A 17,875-nucleotide genomic window follows, 5' to 3' on the forward strand; every position below is an offset into this window, starting at 1 on the left:
TGAGAAGCTAATGTTCCGCTTTAACTCAAAGAATAGAAGGATAATCTGAATATTAGTACATCACCACACTTATCAATAACACCAAGTAACGGGAGCTTTTGGTTACTGTTCCATATGAAAATAGTGTTTTGGGGCAACCCGAAAACTCACCTGGTAAGGTATGTGCCCCATGTACTAAGGCTGTGTCCTTACTGCAGTGGCCTGGGTTCAAACCTGTGCTGCATGCCTTGTGTGTAGTTTCTAAGGAACGAATGAGGAACGATCTGACAATTAATGAATCTTATAAATAACTCTGAGTTGAGAATTATACCATAGGTAATGATGAGCTCATAAAGAATAGATTGACTGGAGATACTATATTAGTGAATCATTACATAATGATAAGTTCATAAACATCTCCATTTTTTGTTTTATCAACATTTCTTTAATCAGTAGCTCCTGACTAACTGAATTAGCCACTTAGGGCAGACGTTTGTTACATTGGATTTCGCCTTTGCCAATAACAAAATTCTCTTACTAGATTTATCATGGGTGTTGGTGGGCACACCAGTATAGTCAAACCACACCAGGAGAGATGGACTAAGAAACACAGACATTATTCAGACACAAACAGACTTTAGCAAACACCCAAGTGTTCCCCAAGGCCTGCAGGAATAAAGCTTCATTCCAGAACTGCTTTACATCTCCTTGCTTTAGTTACAGGACTGTTGAAACTAATAAATGTCTAACAGCTAGCATCATGCTACATTAGCAGAGCCTCACATAGGTTAATGTGAGCATTTTGGTGTAAGCAGAGATGCTAACTACTTGCTGCATATGTTTAGTTACACTTCACTCACCAGTTCTTGTTGACAGTTCGTGTTCAGCCTAAATCAAACATGAGAAAATCTAAACTTTTGTATCTAATGCCCCCAAACAACAATTAAGGAGTTTAAGTTACGCTAGGCAGTCGAACTGGCCTTGATAATACTGGAATTAAATAGGCAACAGATTCCATGCATCAAAAAGTAAATGGTGTTTGTCTCAATTGACACAAGAAGTACAAAATGACATGTCATGGTAACAGTCAAGTGAAGTACAATACTTGAGTAAATGTACTTCGTTACTTTCCACCACTGGATATAACCATTTGGTTCTACCACACAGGTGGGAGTTGTCCCTTTGCTCCATGATGCAGTTGCTGTATGAGTAACAGATTCCATCTGAGATAAAATACAGGACACATAAATTTAGTTGCCAAAGAGGTGTGACATGTTGCTGCAACACAACTATGTGCTGAACAGTTTCAAATCAATTACTGGTTTGCGTCAGATAAAATTGCATTTTATCTTTCACTACAAGGCAGAATGCTTGTTCTGAAACACATAAACCATAAAAAGAAAACCAGTCTGTAATTCATCCCACCAGCCCAACTTTTTGAAACTGATGAAACCCAAACTGAGGATTATCTGTCCACAGCACGCAGAAGCGACAGGCTTGGTTGAATTTGGCATGCGACAGAGCTGCTATCAGTGTGCATCAGGTTAGACTGATAGCTCTGGGTGATGCTGGGTGCTGTTGTTTGTCTAGCAGGAGTGGTGCTGGACATGGAGAAACCAGAGGAATAAGAAGCCAAAAGGAAATCTTACCTGAAATGGTGTAGCACTCTTATAATACAGTGGAATCCATTTTTAACAGAGGCTAGCAGTTGGCTTCCAGTGTCATATTAACAGTTAACGTGGCTCTCTGTAATATCTAGTCATGGCAACAATTCTACCTAAAATTGTTCTAGTTACCAAAAGTTGACCATCACCATAGTGCAGTATACAGTACACCCTGGTTTTGCAAGAGTAATCAGTTGAAAAACATTGGTTGAGAATGCTGAAAAATGTTATCATTGAGCATAGAATCATTCAACATCGGTGCTGTATTTTGTGTGTGACAGTAGCTTATCTGCTACGGAAGTAGGTTATTGATTTATTATGTCATTGATTTGTTATGTACAAAAGTAACTTCCCAAATCAGATGGACCAAATCCTAAAGTCACTTTTTGGCTGGACCACAGCAAAGCGAGGAACCAGCATGAGCCTTGGTTACCTACTTCAACACCAGATTCTAGGAATATAGGCATGGTGGTCTAAGCTATCGCTGTTGGACTCATCCCTCATTTGCACTCACACAGGACATAAGACTTTAAGTCTATGTCCACTCACTCATATGGGCCTCACCTAGGTCTCACTTTTAGTGTAAGTTGTGCTGAGCCAAGATAGTTGGCACCCTCATTACACAATCTTTACTACAAGCCAAATTAAGTAGAAAACGGGTCAAGTTAAGGCCCACTTCCTCCATTACTTTTACACTGTGTATTCATTATTAGAAGATAGGTCACCTCAATTTACTTGAATTATTAATTTGAAAATACCCTCCTAGCAATCTTTCATAGGAAGTGGATAGACAGTTAACATGACACATACTATGCAGTCACCAATGCATCAAAGTACAATGGCACATCAGTGTACTTTGTACTTCACTTCATTTATATGGCAGCATCAGTTACTATTTAGTTTAAATTAATTCATTTATATAGTTAAAAATAAGAAGAAATGAAATACAAATGAAAAACTGTAATATGAAAACTGAATCCAACTTCAGCTGACCCTGTTTGCACAGTGTGCATGGCTGAGACCATGAGTGTTGGTGTGTTGGGTGTGTACATTGTTTCAGAAAGTGCTACGTGATATGTAGCTTCTGTATGGCAGAGGGTTAGCAAAATGCAAAAAACAACAAGCTGAAATGAACAGCTGATTTATATATTTTTAATTTTCAAATCAGGAATTATCTGACCAGAGAATAAGAAAACTAGAGAATACATCTGATCAGACATGTGATACGTGACATGTTTGGATGCTGGATACAGTTTAGTTAGCACCAAAACATTACTGATGTTCCACACCCACACAACACAAAACAAAGAGTCCTCTCCATGAGAAAAAACACACCAGGAAGCTCAAAACATTACCAAATCTTGAAAGTGCAAAGGCAGCCACATCACCTGTCCCCTGCTGGACAGCACCAGGCCAAGGCCCCAATAAGCCTCCACTTAGTCCATTGTCCAAAACCCCAGCCACTGCTGCTCCACAGCTTTGGGGGACCAGGGATCTGCAAAGTCCCCAAGGTGGGAGAGGCAGGGAAGGACAGAGGAGTATCAGAGGCAAGTGAGTCTGCAAGTGCAGGGGCTGAGAGTACCAATTTAGGGTATCATAATGAACAACCTAGGTCATTTGCAGGGAGTACAAAGGGTTGATAATACCTAAGTCAGTGCAGCTTCACCACCACAAGCCAGTACCTTTAGTACTCAGTAGGAGTGAGCAATATGACCTAAAATTTATATGATGGTATATTTTTTTGGCTGAAGTTTTGTAGGGTGATAGTATTATATCACATTATTGCAAAAGTAAGATATATTGCACTTCCAAACGTGAAAAACCACGTGAAAAAACCTGTTTCCCCACATCTAAACTACTACTACTGCTACTATAATGCAACATTGTTATGTAAAGCAACATAAAAATGGCAAAAACATTCAAACTTTGAAGTATTGATCCAATGAGTTTCAGTTTAGAAGCAACTCTTGTTTTGTACTGGCTCCTGAAAACAGGCCAAACTAAAACAATGAACGCACTCATATGATGTTAATCTAAGAGTTACCAAGCTGTTGCTGTGGGGACATTTCCATGAAATTCAACTGGCTCTTTACTTCCTCACATGGTGGCAGGAGAAGAAGACTTTTGTGTCAGCTTTTGCAGCCAACGACAGAGAAATTGGCGTCCTCCCTCCGCTAGTGGGCGCTAGTATAATACTGGTTTTATCGACACAACATGATCGACGCTTTTGTTCCGGGCAACGGCGTGTTGGCTAAGTTGGACTCCCCGGCACGTTTTGTTGCAAAAACAATAACTTGGTAACGTCTGTTATTGGCATCGATATGGTGAAGTTATCTGCGGAACTGATTGAGCAGGCTGCTCAGTATACCAACCCCGTGAGAGACAGAGAGTTGGATTTACGAGGTTAGTTCAACTTCCTTCTCGACCGCATATTGGAAATGTAAAGTTAGCTTGCTCAGGCTCTACTGAGGCCGAAAGCCGAAAACGTGACAAATTGGTGTTTGTACTAATGTAAACAGTAAAAGGTCTCATGTAGTTGCATGTGTTTTCCACCTATATAGCGGGCTGTTAGCGACAACATAACGTATGGAAGTGCCCCAACTGCTTAAGTCAGTGTTTAAATAACGTTAGTACACTCAGCAGCTTTGCTACTCATGATAAAAGTAATAGAAAGACAAACGCATCCACAGGTGAGTGCTGCTGTGGATTACCCATTTTAGTGAATTTAGGGGAAACACCGGTAGTTTAGTATGAAGGAGTCAGTGTGAGGTTTCTCCCAGCTAGCTACATGAGAGCAGAGTGCTAGCCAGCATTAGCGTAACGTTAGCTTGCCAACATGGCTTCTGGAGAAATGGAGGGAATGAAAGGAAACTCCTTCAACGTAAGTGAATTCAAACTGACCATAGTGTGTGAACAAGCTTTTGTTGTGGAGCACAAGGAAAACTCGACATTATGTAAGGGTGATATAGGGTGGTAGTTATGCATGCGTTAAACGTCTTTAAAAGTCATATAGATATGGAATAGGTACAGACAGTAGATGTCACATCCGGTTTGTGCGACGCGTCTCTGCGGCGGTCGTTCAAACAGAATCCTCCCAAACGAATGAATGCTAAAACCAAGGCAACTATAAAAGAAGGAAGTATCAGTACATCATAATACCACAGTTCGGATGCTCTGCTTGGCCCACTTCTATTGAAGCCTATGGGAGATGCATGCAGAAGCACACTAAATCCCAACGAGTGTATGTTGTGTGACCTTTAATGAAGAAATGCCTCTAGTTTCTGAAAGAACACGCTCCAGAGAATACGGACTGATGCACAGACGATAGACAAATTTTACAGGGCTCATGGTGAGTCAATGAAAATGCTCACCATGGCTCGAAGGAAACAAAGGTTGCATGTGTCCGTTGAAAATATTGAGTTTAGAATAAACATATACCGTTACCAAGTCTGTCCTCCTTCATTCCTTCTCTCCTTTTTATTTTGATCTCGTGGCAGCTTTATGATGATTCATGTGGCTGAAATAGCTAATTTTATTGGAATATCACTTACTCAAATGAAATCTTCCCAAATCTCCTCTGATTATTATTTTTCCATTGGCAGGCTATAAGTACATCATAAGACATCATAAACTTAATCTATGAATGTGATCATCAGAAAATAATGCATTGTCATTATGAATGAAGCAGTCTCTGCTGTGATAAAATGGACACCTGGCCTTTTCTGCCAGTTGTCTTGTGCCCTGTGACTAATCTGCCTAATGTCCAATACACACACCTCAAGACAATTGTAGCTGACACATGTAATAAGTAATCACTGATCTAACTGCCAGTTAAGGCTTTAATTGACCGTTTCAATACTGCCATAGGTAAATAACTGAGACCTGTCAACTCTCACGTTTTTCCTCCTGTGTTTTTAAAAGTGGTCAGGAGGCATGACTGCCTATATCATGTTTTTACTACATTCTCCTCTGGTACAGCAGGTGTCAGTATGCAGAACGTTGGCTGTAACATCCAGTGATGAGAAGTCATTCACTCAAATGGCACCCGCCAATAGAAGAAAAAGAAAAATGCAGTTTCTGCTGAAAGTTTGAAAGTGCAAGTATCTCATCAAAAGGGAGGAGCCTTACCTGTACTTAAGGTACAGAGTGACCTCAGTAAAAGTCTTGCTTTTTGTAAAATATGCCACATGGGTTTTAGTGGATCATATGCACAGAAAAGCGACAAACCTGCTAAGCTTGACTGTATTGATACTGTCTCTACATCCATTTTCATAATCACCCTCTCCTACCAATGGTCTCTTGCCAGTGGCATCTCTTAAAATCACAACTGAGGCATAACATGTAAGGGATGTGTACATATCCTTCAGGTAATTCATTTAAACTAAGAGCTGAATTTATGTCCTTTAGTGTTTCATTGACGTAATGCAGGATTGTTCACAGCATCTGACTCTCATCCAGGTATCTGATTCTGACCACCTGACTGTAGTCACTTAATGTAGGAACTAGTTAACAAAATCCTTGTTGCTCTGATGTTTTAAATCAAGTGGTTGCCTGGTGGTGATTTTAGGATTGACTGTGTCCCCTTGTCTTAATGTAAGGGGGGTGTGGACAGTGGTAAGGGTGGTGGAAAATTTTCCTTATTCTCAAATCCTGGTTTTGACAGGTATGATATGAGCAGTTGTCCATCTAATCATACACACTGTGCTAGTGACTGTAGCCCATAATAAACGAATGTCTAAATAAATACCTAAAAGGTTATGAAGTGAAACCTGTTCAGTGTGTTCTCCCTCAGAAAACTGAATCTGTTCAAGCCCCCTTTTCTAATCCAAGTGCCATCATTTTGGTTTTACTGGTATTTAGGACAAGTTTGTTGCTACAGACTCAGTGATGAATATTGAGTAAGTCCATTTGGACCACCTCCTATTTGTACCGCTGAAGCTGTATAAACAGTAGTGTGATCAGCAGAAACTGTAGTGCTGGAGAGTCATTTGTATAAATTAAGTGATGAGTATGAGGAGGCTGCCTGGTGATGCACTACACTTCACAAGATGTGAAAAGAAAAATGACCCGTTAATGAATGTTAGGTAAGATTTCCCCAAGTTTAGTGCACTTTCTTAGAAATCAAAACTCTGTCTGCCAATATATCATAATCAGACAGATCAAATGTGGCAATAGATTCAGTGAAAAAAACTCCAGCTATATTACCCTGGTCCATCTGTCCCAGCCGCTGGTCAGTCGTATCCACAAGAGCCATAGCCTTGCCAGTAGAATGTCCTCTTCTACATGTTGACAAACACGAGTAAGTTATGATCCTACATCTAATGCCAGATTTGTTTACTCACTATTGCTTCCAACAGTTTTTCAATTGCAGTATGTTTGTGTTAATGTTGTCCTGAAACTCCTAGCACTCTGAAAACCTGACTCACTCATTGTTAGAGTTATTATGGTATGACTCTAACCCGGTTTTGAGTGCACAGTGGGGAAAAAAATGACAAAATTCAAGGTATTGTCCATAACAGCTGAAAAACAAAGCAGGTTTTTTGACCCACAGCTGTACCCATCACTGTGCAGATGTCAGTCACTAAATCTTTCCATCCATGTCATACTGATTTCTGGAGGCAAAATGCAGTGATTTTTAGGAGCAAGAGAAAGAAAAAAGTTCCTTCACAACATTCTTGCATTTCATCTCACAGGTTATAAAATCCCAGTCCTTGAAAACCTTGGAGCTACTCTGGACCAGTTTGATACTATTGACTTCTCTGATAATGAAGTCAGGAAACTGGATGGCTTCCCTCTGCTCAAAAGACTGAAAACATTACTAATGAACAACAACAGGATTTGGTAAGTTATAGCTGCAACACCCTCCAATGCCCTGTGTGTAAAAAAATACAAAATGATGTTCCAGTGAAGAAAGAAAGTCACATTGATGATGTTGTATACTCAAATTGACCAAGGAGCAACTCAGCACTGTTGCTTATGGGCTTTGATATTGCACTCCAGTTTGAAGTCCCTCACAGACACCACGTCTGAATATTGAGTTCAATTTTAAAATAATTATTTAACATAATTAGCTCTTATTGAATTTTGTCAGCTATGTGCTGTTGCCTTTGGACTGTAAAAATAAAGGTTTTCTTGCTAATCTTGTGACACACACATTGTCCTATTTGGAAACCTGCTCTATGTGTTGGTGGATTGCTGTAAGTAAAGACTTCAGTCCACACAGTTGTCTGCCTTCATATACCTGATTTGATGTATAATAGGCTTCAGAATGTGTTGACCATAACAAACCTCCTGGTGTGACTTTGCACTGGATTAAATAAATGAAGTATATTTTTTGTTTTCATTTTTAATATCAGTCATCTGGGATTAATTTCCTTTATTAGTGAATCCCATCAAAGTGGGGTTAATGTGGCTCCATAGGTGCTAATGTACCATTGAACTCATGGGAAACTTTATCTTTCTGTCTTGTCAAACTTCTCTTCCATCAACCACATCGGCTGTTTCCCAACTTTGCCGTATGTGTGTGGTGGTGATGCACTGATGTGTATGAGAAACACTGCAGGGATCTGACAAATGCATACAGCTGTGACAGATAACACACATAACTTCATAAAGACACATTGCCATCATCTGGTGTGATGTAGCCTAACTTGCTAGATAACGATGATGATGATTGTTGTTGTTATATATGGACAAATACATGGCTGCATGCTTGTGACCTTATGAAATGTCTCTCTAGTCGCATAGGTGAGAATCTGGAGCAGTCTCTGCCGAGTTTGACAGAACTGGTTCTGACAAGCAACAACATTCAGGAGCTGGTGAGTGCACTCCAGCAACAGTCAGTGCAACAGAACCGTCTGGCTCACAGATTGTTACATCTTGATATGCTCCATAATTCTTACCTCTGTGGAGATTGTTATGATTTTTCTCTTTCTTTTGTCCATGCTGGATGAAATTTTCTTAACACCTTTAGAGCACAACAAACTGCAACCTCCAAACGGACTGTAGAGTTGACTGCACACTAAAAAATGAATAGGATCAGCTACATAATGGCATTTATTTTAGGGATGTAGTATTGGATTAGATCTCAGGTGTCTATTTCTCTGGTATTTCACTGGGTTACTTTGTCATGTTAATTTCACTCATCTACTCACTACTTGCTAGGTGTTAATATGCCGTCAGACTCCTGCGAAGCTTTACCTCTGTGTTCACCATTGTGTGTTTTTCTGAACCATTGTTCTCTTCGTGTGTAGGGTGACTTGGATCCACTGGCCACAGTGAAGACACTGACCCTTCTCAGGTATGAATCATCAGTACTCATAGATAAATCGGGTATTGGGCGGTCTTGTTCATCACTGAAATCTGATTATACGTGTTTGTTATCACTGACTTTCCAGCCTGTTAAGGAATCCAGTGACAAACAAGAAGCATTACAGGCTCTATGTCATCAACAAAATCCCACAGATCCGTGTGCTTGACTTCCAGAAAGTGAAGCTCAAGGTAAGTGCAAACGCAGGTATACTGGGGCAGTTTTTTAAATATGAATCATGCCAGATACATGGCTGCTGACCAGTATTCAGTGAACCTGGATAGTATTTCAGGCCTGTCATGTGTTTTGGAGATGGAAGCTAAAGCAGTGGTGTGGACTTTGTAGTGGTGGGTTTACCTTTAAGCATTGCAGTGGTGATTAAGGATGTGTTCAACGCTTTCATCCAGGAGTTAAGGTTCACCTCAGCATCCAAAGGAGCTCGGGTGAATTGTGCATTTTCCTCTCTGGCTTTGCCCCAATTGACAGCTCATTATGTAATTAATGAGGGTTTTCACTTTAACTGTGTGATATTGTCATAGGAACGGCAGGAGGCGGAGAAAATGTTCAAGGGCAAACGAGGTGCTCAGCTTGCAAAGGATATTGCCAGGCGAACGAAAACGTAAGATGAAAGTCCACGTTAGACAGCAGCTCCTCAGAATCACTGGATCCTGGCTGATGGAAGGGGTTTAATAATGGCCAAAATAAACACTGTCCTCATCAGTCATATGCAGTATATCTGTGTACTTCAGAATACACAAAGTGATATATCTGTCAGATGTAATTCTTATAGCTTTTTGACATGTTTGACAAAACATATTTCAAATGATTCATTGGCCAGAAACGCCCACCAAAGTGTTGCTCAGGACTGCTGTCTGTGGACGATGTATCAGTTTATTTGACTCAAGAAAAGATACTACACATGAGATTGACTACACTGGTTGAGAGGTCAGAGAAGCTCATGTGTGTCCATGTTGTTTAAATGATGCGTGTTCCTTTCAGATTCACTCCTGGAGTGGCAGCACAGCTTGAGAAGAAGAAGACAGGGCCGTCTCAAGCTGACGTGGAAGCAATCAAGGTTCACTTATTGACTTGAAAACAATAAAAAACAATGTAGCTTTGAACATGTTCCGACCAACATGTGATATAATCAGATTAATTGAATAATGGTCATACAATCAGTGTGGTGATGAGGCACCACTGATGTACGAAACTACCCTGGATGGAGATTCAGCTCTCTAGATCTCTGAAGTAATCTCTGACAATAGAATTTGTCAGACCATATTCGCTGAGTTTTACATGAGTGTGTTTGTGTTTCAGAATGCCATCGCTAATGCTTCATCGCTGGCAGAGGTGGAGAGGTTGAAGGGAATGCTGCAGGCTGGTCAGATCCCTGGCAGAGATCTCAGACAAGGTGAGAGCTAATCAAAGTCTGTTCCAGAGCATGACTGTGTAACCTGAGGCTGATGTGGCCTTTTGTTTTCTTTAAGCACATTTGGCCAGAGTTCCTCACATTGTGTTATTCTGGAGTTGTGACAAAAATACCTAACAGTCTTGCCATCCAGTCACAGTAGTAGGTTCAGAATGGTAACAGTTGTCAAATTTTTAACCATCTCTTTATAATAAAGGGACCAAACATACAATAAATTGATCCTACTTTGAATTCAAAGCCCAGTATCTCAGTCCTTTGTGCCATAGAGATCCAGTTGTTGTCCACAAACTATTCAAGGCCCGCTGTGTAGGATTTAGTGGCGTCTGGTGTTCAGGTTGCATATTGAAAGCAACTTTCTCTTTCCAAGCGTGACAAAGAACCTATGGTGGCCTCTCAAATCTCAAAAAATGTGACAGGCCCTCCGTAAGAGTCAGTGTTTGATTTGTCTGTCTGGGCTGCTGTAGAAACATGGCAGACACTGTGCAAGAGGACCCGCTCCCTCTGTAGGTAGTAAGATCTCATTCTGACATAATGAACAAATGATTCTTATTTTCAGGTGACTGTACGCGAATGGAAACATACCTCTGAATATTATATTCCATTTCCTTAACAAACACATCAGTGAGCCACAGTTGCACTCTGTGACATGTTCCTTCGTGACCAAGAACACACTGTTTATTCTGTGTCAGTCCCACATACACTGTTGGCTGCTGAAAATGTCCCAAACAAATGAAGAACTAGAGTACAGCTGGTTTGGAAAAATCCAGCAGTATTTGTGAGCTGTTTTAAAGACTTAATGTCTCCAGTAGGGGCCAGTGAGCTGGAGGCAGAGAGCCACAGACAGGGTGGGAAGAAACACAGTCAAACAGAGGATGACGCCAGCCCTACCCTGTTCAATTCTCCTCAATTTGTTTGTTCTATTATAACCTCATTGTATTTTGATAGATGCCTGGATGCATGAATGTATATGTTTGTAAAATCAGGTCCAGCTGGGATGGTGGAGGAGGAGGAGGAGGAGGAGGAAGAAGAAGAAGTGGGTGCACAGATGGAGGCACATGCTGATGGAGGTACTGGAGAGGAGATGAATGAGGGAGATCAAGAGGAGGATGATGAAGACATGGATGTGGAGCCACATGTGAATGGCTCCTGAGTACCCTGAAAGATTTTTTTGTTCTGTTTTGTTTTTTTCATGTACATTTGTTTTGGACATACATTTTCCAGGGTGGTTTTGCTTTGTTTTGTAAAATGACACAATAAAAACTGATTTCTTATGTTGCTATGTATGGCATAAGTTTCTTGAGTCAGCCAGCTGACATTTCCAGCTGAATGCGGTTCACCTGTAAATGCCTTTTGTTTTGAAATGAATGGTTGAAATCAGCACAATCAAGGCCAGGATATCCTGACTTTAAGTCACTCGTATGGGTCCATAGAACACTGGAATGCACCTGCTAAGCCGGGCCTGAGAAGATCGTGCTGGCAACAACATCATCAGGGTTATTTTCAAAGTAACAGAGCAACAGTAGATGGTGTACTTTGATTTTGGCAAGCTAAATATTAATAACCACAATGTGATGTGTAAAATCTGTGTTTTGTCACAGGAAATTGTCATCCTTGTCTGGTGCTGACATACTGTGTTACATGTCAAACCATGACTAATAAACTGAGTCCATAATAGGTATGATTGTAACTTCAATTTGATTGAGGTCCCTCCTTAGAAACCCTAAGAAATACTTAGGAATCAGCTTCACTGGCCAAGTGTATTTACACAAGAAATGTAACTCGTTTCGAGTAGCTCTCACTGAGAATATGATGACAATGTTCAGGCAAACTGGTTATTTAAATTATAAACTACAGTATACCAAATGTGCAGGCCCGACAAGACATTCACACTTTGTTACCACAGGAGTTACCGTCATTTCATGAATGACCACATACGATCTAATACCATGTCCATCATAACTGCCCAACGTATCTAGAGATCATACAGTATCACTTATAATTATTTCTCATTACAAACAGCAAGTGTTTAGAATTTCCATTGATAACAATATTTGTCTCGTGTGGTTGTCTTAGAATGTTCAGTGATTACTTCACTTAAGTCCAATGAGGTCTGACATTGAAACATGAAAAGTATGAAGACAAAACATAGTCATCAAAAGGCAGGGGTGAGCTGGGTGCTCGTGCCTGGGTGGTCAGAGGATGAGGGAGCTGGGATGGCAGGTTCTCCAGCCTCTCACAGGGAGTGCAGTCATGGACATCCTTGGATGGGCTCAACAAAGCTTGAGAGGAAGCAGCTGATATTTAGGAGTGTATTCCAGTCATTGCTGTAGCACATACTGAAGGGGAGAAAAAGATCTAAATACACGAAGAATCAGGAGTGCTGAAAATCACTGACTGAGTCAGCTGCCACTCTGACAGATGCTCCCATACGCAAATATGGAAATGTCCTGTACGTTGTTCCGAATATACATATGAGAGTAGTTTGCCCAAACTCAAATATTTATGCTGTTAAATGACATCAGACGTGACATGTCTGGCAGAGTGGAAGTAATAAGCTGTAATATGTTTCAGAGTTTCATTAAATACCAAACCTCAGTGATATCAACATGCACAAAATATTCCAGTGTATGAAATTATGCGATTCATTACAGAAATAGGATTTCTCACACTTAAGTTAGACTTTGTGCAGATTTTGGAGGGAAACAGTCTCGATGTTTCTGTTGGAACCAAGAACCAAGGAATGCTTGGACACATTTAATGGAACATAGATATAATATATGATATGATATACATATGGACTTCAGTCTTCAATACTATAATCTCCACCAGACGAGCTGCTAAATTGATGGATGTGGGACTACCCACAGTCTGCACCTGTATCTGAATGTTCAGTTTTTGTTGAAACTGTGTGAGAGAGTTATTCATTCAACTTTAGGGTTGTTTTGGAGGCTGCAGCTCGTGGTGCTGTGGAAATGTATCACTAATACAGATCGTTTCTATTACTTTATCCACCCCATTTCTATCAGTGAGGGTAGGTTGAATAATAGAACATCTCTCTGTATGATGCAGTTCAACAGCACCACAAACCACATTCTCCAAAACGATCATAAATTTAAATCAACATCCCTCTAAAATGGGTCTCAGGCTGTCGCTTTAAGAGTTTGTGTTTTCCCACCGTACGGAAACGCAGCACAAGACGAACACGTCATACTAAACGTCGCTCTGCGTGTTTAGCTAACGTTAGCCATCTGTAGCAAAGATGGGTGACAGAGAGAGAAGTCTATACCACGACGAGTAATTTATTCGGCGATAACGTTTGATACTCGCGGAGCAGATATAGGTTTTCGGTCCTAAATAGACGGAGTTTATTTTTGCCTGAAATGGATGATGTGGAGATTACAGATGTCGATGACGGTGACTTGCCTTATCAGGCGGAGAAGGCGCCCCTCAAAAACCGGGATCTAAGTTCACTGAGCCTGACTGGTAACTTGGCGTGATAACAAGATCAACTTATTTAATGTTGGATTACTTCTGACCAAACACGGCTTGTCTTTGTGTCTTTAAACCATGGTATGCTTGTCGGATATGTAGCACTGTTTGCCTCCAGATATCATCGCACTTCACGTAGTCGCTCGTTAACGTGAGTTTCCGGGCCGTCGGCGTCACTTCTGCTAAGTGTCTGAAGAGCTGGAAATCTTATTTTATCTGCGCTTCTAACCAAAATGTTTCTGTCATCCCAGTTTCTCATAACTATTGTGATTTGTGATATTAACCCCTTAATTGTAAACCTATTTCTGCCTTGCATATGTTAAACAAGGATGGCTTTAAAAGGAGAAACTTGTTTGCTCCCACAGCAGGAGAGCTTCTGGCCCAGTATGGGTGGCACCTGCTGGTTGTGACTGTGCTGGTCTATCTGCTCATCCAGTATCTAAGCAAGAGGAGATCCAGTCAGAGCCACCACAGCTCGCCCCCACCAACACCGGAAGGTCAGCACCAGCGCTCACCTGTGCCTGTTTATATACCTGAGACAAGACAAACAAATGACAATGAAACAATGAAATGTGGAATCCAACAGTTCAGGACTGTGGAGGCCCATTGTAACCACAGTGTGGGGCTGATTGACTCAGTGTCCATTCTGTCATTCTGTCTGTCTGCTCACATCAGTCCAGCTGATACTTGCCTTTACACGACATGCAGCACTCTTTTTTTATGTGGTGCATTAATTCCAATATGTCCCTCCTGTGATCTCACAGCAATCAAAATGTCAATTACATTTCTGGTGATTAGCTACAAGCTCAGAGTTCGCTCATTGCAATTTGGTGCTTATTAGTGAAGGCTAAATGTCTTTGTTTTTCTTTATTAAGATGTTGCACTCCTGGTGAAAAAACAAGAGGCCATGGAAGCAGCTCGGAGAAGGATGCAGGAGGAGCTTGATGCCAAAGCAGTCCTGTTCAGAGAGAAACAGACACAGGTGCACAAGTGCAACGGTTTGGTGGAAACGGTTTGGTGATGGACTGTCCAGGATGTGAAACCTGAACTGAATCTGTCATGTGTTTTTGTGAACAGCAAGAAGAAGAGAAGAGGAGGCTGAAAGTAGAAATGTGGGAGAGTATGCAACAAGGAAAGAGTTTCAAAGGAGCTGCAAAACTTTCTCAAGTGAGTTTCAAGTTATGTCATCGGGAAGTTTGTCTTTTCTCACGGTTACTTTAATAATCAGACCCATTCCTTCTGTTTGCCAGTCTGTCAGTTGGCAAACAGCAAAACTGTACGTCACTTACACTGATGCAGTGATACACTTACTGTATCTCAGCGATGATAGTTCAGTACATTCATAATACTTTTAACAAGACACTCATGTCACTCAAATTCCTGACTTGTTCCTGAGATAAGATGTACAGTGACTGTGTTTTCAGTGTCTCTATCCATAGCGTTTAATGTAAAATGAAATCTTAATGTCATCATCCTTAAGATTTCACTCCTGTTGATTTGGTGACGGGCTGCACGGTGGCGCAGCAGGTAGTGCGCGTGCCTCACAGCAAGAAGGTTGCCGGTTCGATCCCCGGGTCAGGCGGGGCCTTTCTGTGTGAAGTTTGCATGTTCTTCCCGTGCATGCGTGGGTTCTCTCCGGGTACTCCGGCTTCCTCCCACAGACCAAAAACATGCTCATTAGGTTAATTGATGACTCTAAAAAATTGTCCGTAGGTGTGAGTGTGAGTGTGAATGTTTGTCTGTCTTTGCATGTGGCCCTGCAATCGGCTGGCGACCGGTTCAGGGTGTACCCCGCCTCTCGCCCATTGTAGCTGGGATAGGCTCCAGCCCCCCGCAACCCCGAAAGGGATAGGCGGTATAGATAATGGATGGATGGATGGATGATTTGGTGACACCTGTGGTTACTGGTGGTAACTGCAAGTGCAGAGGAGCAGCTGGTGCATCTGTTTACAGGTGGTAAAACAAAGCCACATTTTAATGAAGAAGTCAGTTGTGAATAGTTATATTCCTGATGTGGATTCTTGCTGCACACAGCACTGGTAGTTTTCCACACAGCGGGACACAGTGAACAGACCTGGTTAGCCTGCTGAACAGTTGGAGATGTGCAGCTGGTTGCCTGCAGCTCTTCAGCTGCTCCTGTGGCTGCTGCTGACTTTTCCAGTACTCTTAAAATATTTAAAAATGATCTGCTGGAACAGTAAAAGCAGCCCATGCTTTGCTAATTCAGTGCCTTTAATGTAAACTCGACTGATGTGGCCCTAACATTGCTCTGTTTGCTGTCAGCTGGTTGGTCTCCCGACTCTCTGTGATCACTTGAATGTGGCATTGTTCAGTTGATCACTGTTGTCTCTGACATACGTCTCTGTTTCTGCTATCAGAGAAATACTTGAAAATAAAGTAATGATTTGATTGTAAGGTCTGTTAACAAGGCTAACCACATTCACACACATTGGTATGGTCATAGTCCCTGTCGTATCTGATTAATGTGTATCACTGCAGACGACTGAAGAGGCCAGCTCATCAACGACAGTGCTGAAGCCAAAGACGGACAAGAAGCCTCTCCGCAGTGCAGGTGTGTACTTCACAGGAGCTGAACCAGCCTGCACACACTGACACAGCTCAGCAGAGCAGGAGGTTCAGTTTCTGAGTTCTTTTTTCTCATTTTTAATAAAGTGACATGTCCTTTCATCTACACAATGTACCTGGAATTTGTATTTTATTTTAATTGGAACGGATCCTGTACGGGATCAGTCATAAATATCACCCCATGATGTGTTCTACCACAGTTAGATTAAAGCTAATCTTTGTTAGCCTCTCTGCATTTCTAACTCTTTTACCCTTAGCCTAATTTCCACGGGGCACATATACATTCCTTCTGTGTAATTCTTCTGCCAGTTGGATCAGTGAGGAGGTTTTGATAGAAGAGCAACTCTGTGTGTGTGTTTCAGACTACAATCCCCTGACTGGACAGGGAGGGGGCTCCTGCTCCTGGAGACCCGGCAGGAGAGGGCCGTCATCTGGTGGATGAGGTTAAAAAACGTTAGAGACATTGGTCTGATGACCTTTGACCTCTGACATTCTGATGTGCACACTGACTGACTGAACCAAGCTGACAATGTCACCAAGGCCATTCTTCATTACAGTTTTGTTTTTTAACTTGCACTGTATTTCAAATGGGTGTTAGCGTCATTAATAGTATATACCTGCTATCCTGTTTGATTTTCTCCACTATTCACTCTTTAATCGCTCTGTGCTGCTGCCCAGTTAAGCATCAAAGATAATGTGGTTATCATGAGTCATTCTGTTAGGGGCTAAATATGTTTTGGCATTGGAAGCTTGTAATGAAGCCATTTCTGTAAATGGTACATAACCAGTAGATTTGGCCGATGAATTCACAGTCAGTGTGTTGTTTTTTTTCCTGATATGTTCTTTCATGTTCATCAGTGTGTACCACCATAGCTTTAGAGTCGACATTACTACAGCAGCTGTAGCTGGTGGACGTGTGGTCAATTACTGGAAATGGTATACTCTGATTATATAGTTGCAAACAATTTTGATCTGTCAGAATGTAAGGAGGGTATGTCTATACACACATTTTTATGCAATAAAGACCTGGTCACTGGGAGTATGTGTTTGTCCAACTGGGAATTGCAAGCACCTGAAAAATGTTTGAAGATGCAACATGCTGGGTGTGGCTTTCTACTCCTCTTTACTTGAACACGATTTCCCCAAATTTACAACAACATCTAAACAAGACCTGTCAGTCACAATACACACCAGGGCACCATTACCAACCTCGCAAAGTGTGGAACTGCACCGGGGTCCCAGATCCCCAGGGCCCTCTGGTTCAGTGTGTGACAGATGGTGATAGTTTGCAGGTGCCCTGTGGAGCTGTGCTGTACACAGACATCGTTACTGTTGACATTATGTGTATTCCTGAGGTCTATCGAACATGGTGAATGCATTTCTTTCCTATTAAACATCTACAAAGCAGATTTTTCTTAA

The 17,875-nt window shown here is 41.4% G+C and overlaps 2 protein-coding genes across 2 annotated transcripts; both read left to right on the plus strand.

The window, feature by feature from the left end:
- Nucleotides 1-3,849: 3,849 nt before the first annotated feature.
- Nucleotides 3,850-11,660, plus strand: snrpa1 (small nuclear ribonucleoprotein polypeptide A'). The gene is made up of 9 exons (XM_070966664.1): nt 3,850-4,046; nt 7,337-7,484; nt 8,383-8,461; nt 8,897-8,943; nt 9,041-9,143; nt 9,492-9,571; nt 9,952-10,027; nt 10,270-10,363; nt 11,365-11,660. Exons 1-9 carry the CDS (start codon nt 3,965-3,967, stop codon nt 11,529-11,531), a joined length of 876 nt encoding a protein of 291 aa, XP_070822765.1. The 5' UTR covers nt 3,850-3,964; the 3' UTR covers nt 11,532-11,660.
- Nucleotides 11,661-13,579: 1,919 nt separating this feature from the next.
- On the plus strand, nt 13,580-17,495 carry selenos (selenoprotein S). Its single transcript, XM_070966700.1, has 6 exons — nt 13,580-13,864; nt 14,236-14,367; nt 14,746-14,852; nt 14,948-15,037; nt 16,370-16,442; nt 16,819-17,495. The coding sequence occupies exons 1-6, from the start codon at nt 13,762-13,764 to the stop codon at nt 16,896-16,898; spliced, it is 585 nt and encodes a 194-aa protein (XP_070822801.1). The 5' UTR covers nt 13,580-13,761; the 3' UTR covers nt 16,899-17,495.
- The last annotated feature ends 380 nt before the right edge of the window (nt 17,496-17,875 follow it).

Source organism: Chaetodon trifascialis, chromosome 1 (assembly GCF_039877785.1).
Source record: "Chaetodon trifascialis isolate fChaTrf1 chromosome 1, fChaTrf1.hap1, whole genome shotgun sequence".
NCBI lineage: Eukaryota > Metazoa > Chordata > Actinopteri > Chaetodontiformes > Chaetodontidae > Chaetodon > Chaetodon trifascialis.

Coding starts and splice junctions, on each gene's coding strand:
- selenos (XM_070966700.1), top strand. CDS start 13,762: ATGGATGATGTGGAGATTACAGATGTCGATGACGGTGACTTGCCTTAT. Junction 13,865..14,235: donor AAGTTCACTGAGCCTGACTG/GTAACTTGGCGT, acceptor TTGCTCCCACAG/CAGGAGAGCTTCTGGCCCAG. Junction 16,443..16,818: donor GAAGCCTCTCCGCAGTGCAG/GTGTGTACTTCA, acceptor TGTGTGTTTCAG/ACTACAATCCCCTGACTGGA.
- snrpa1 (XM_070966664.1), top strand. CDS start 3,965: ATGGTGAAGTTATCTGCGGAACTGATTGAGCAGGCTGCTCAGTATACC. Junction 7,485..8,382: donor ATGAACAACAACAGGATTTG/GTAAGTTATAGC, acceptor ATGTCTCTCTAG/TCGCATAGGTGAGAATCTGG. Junction 8,944..9,040: donor AAGACACTGACCCTTCTCAG/GTATGAATCATC, acceptor CTGACTTTCCAG/CCTGTTAAGGAATCCAGTGA.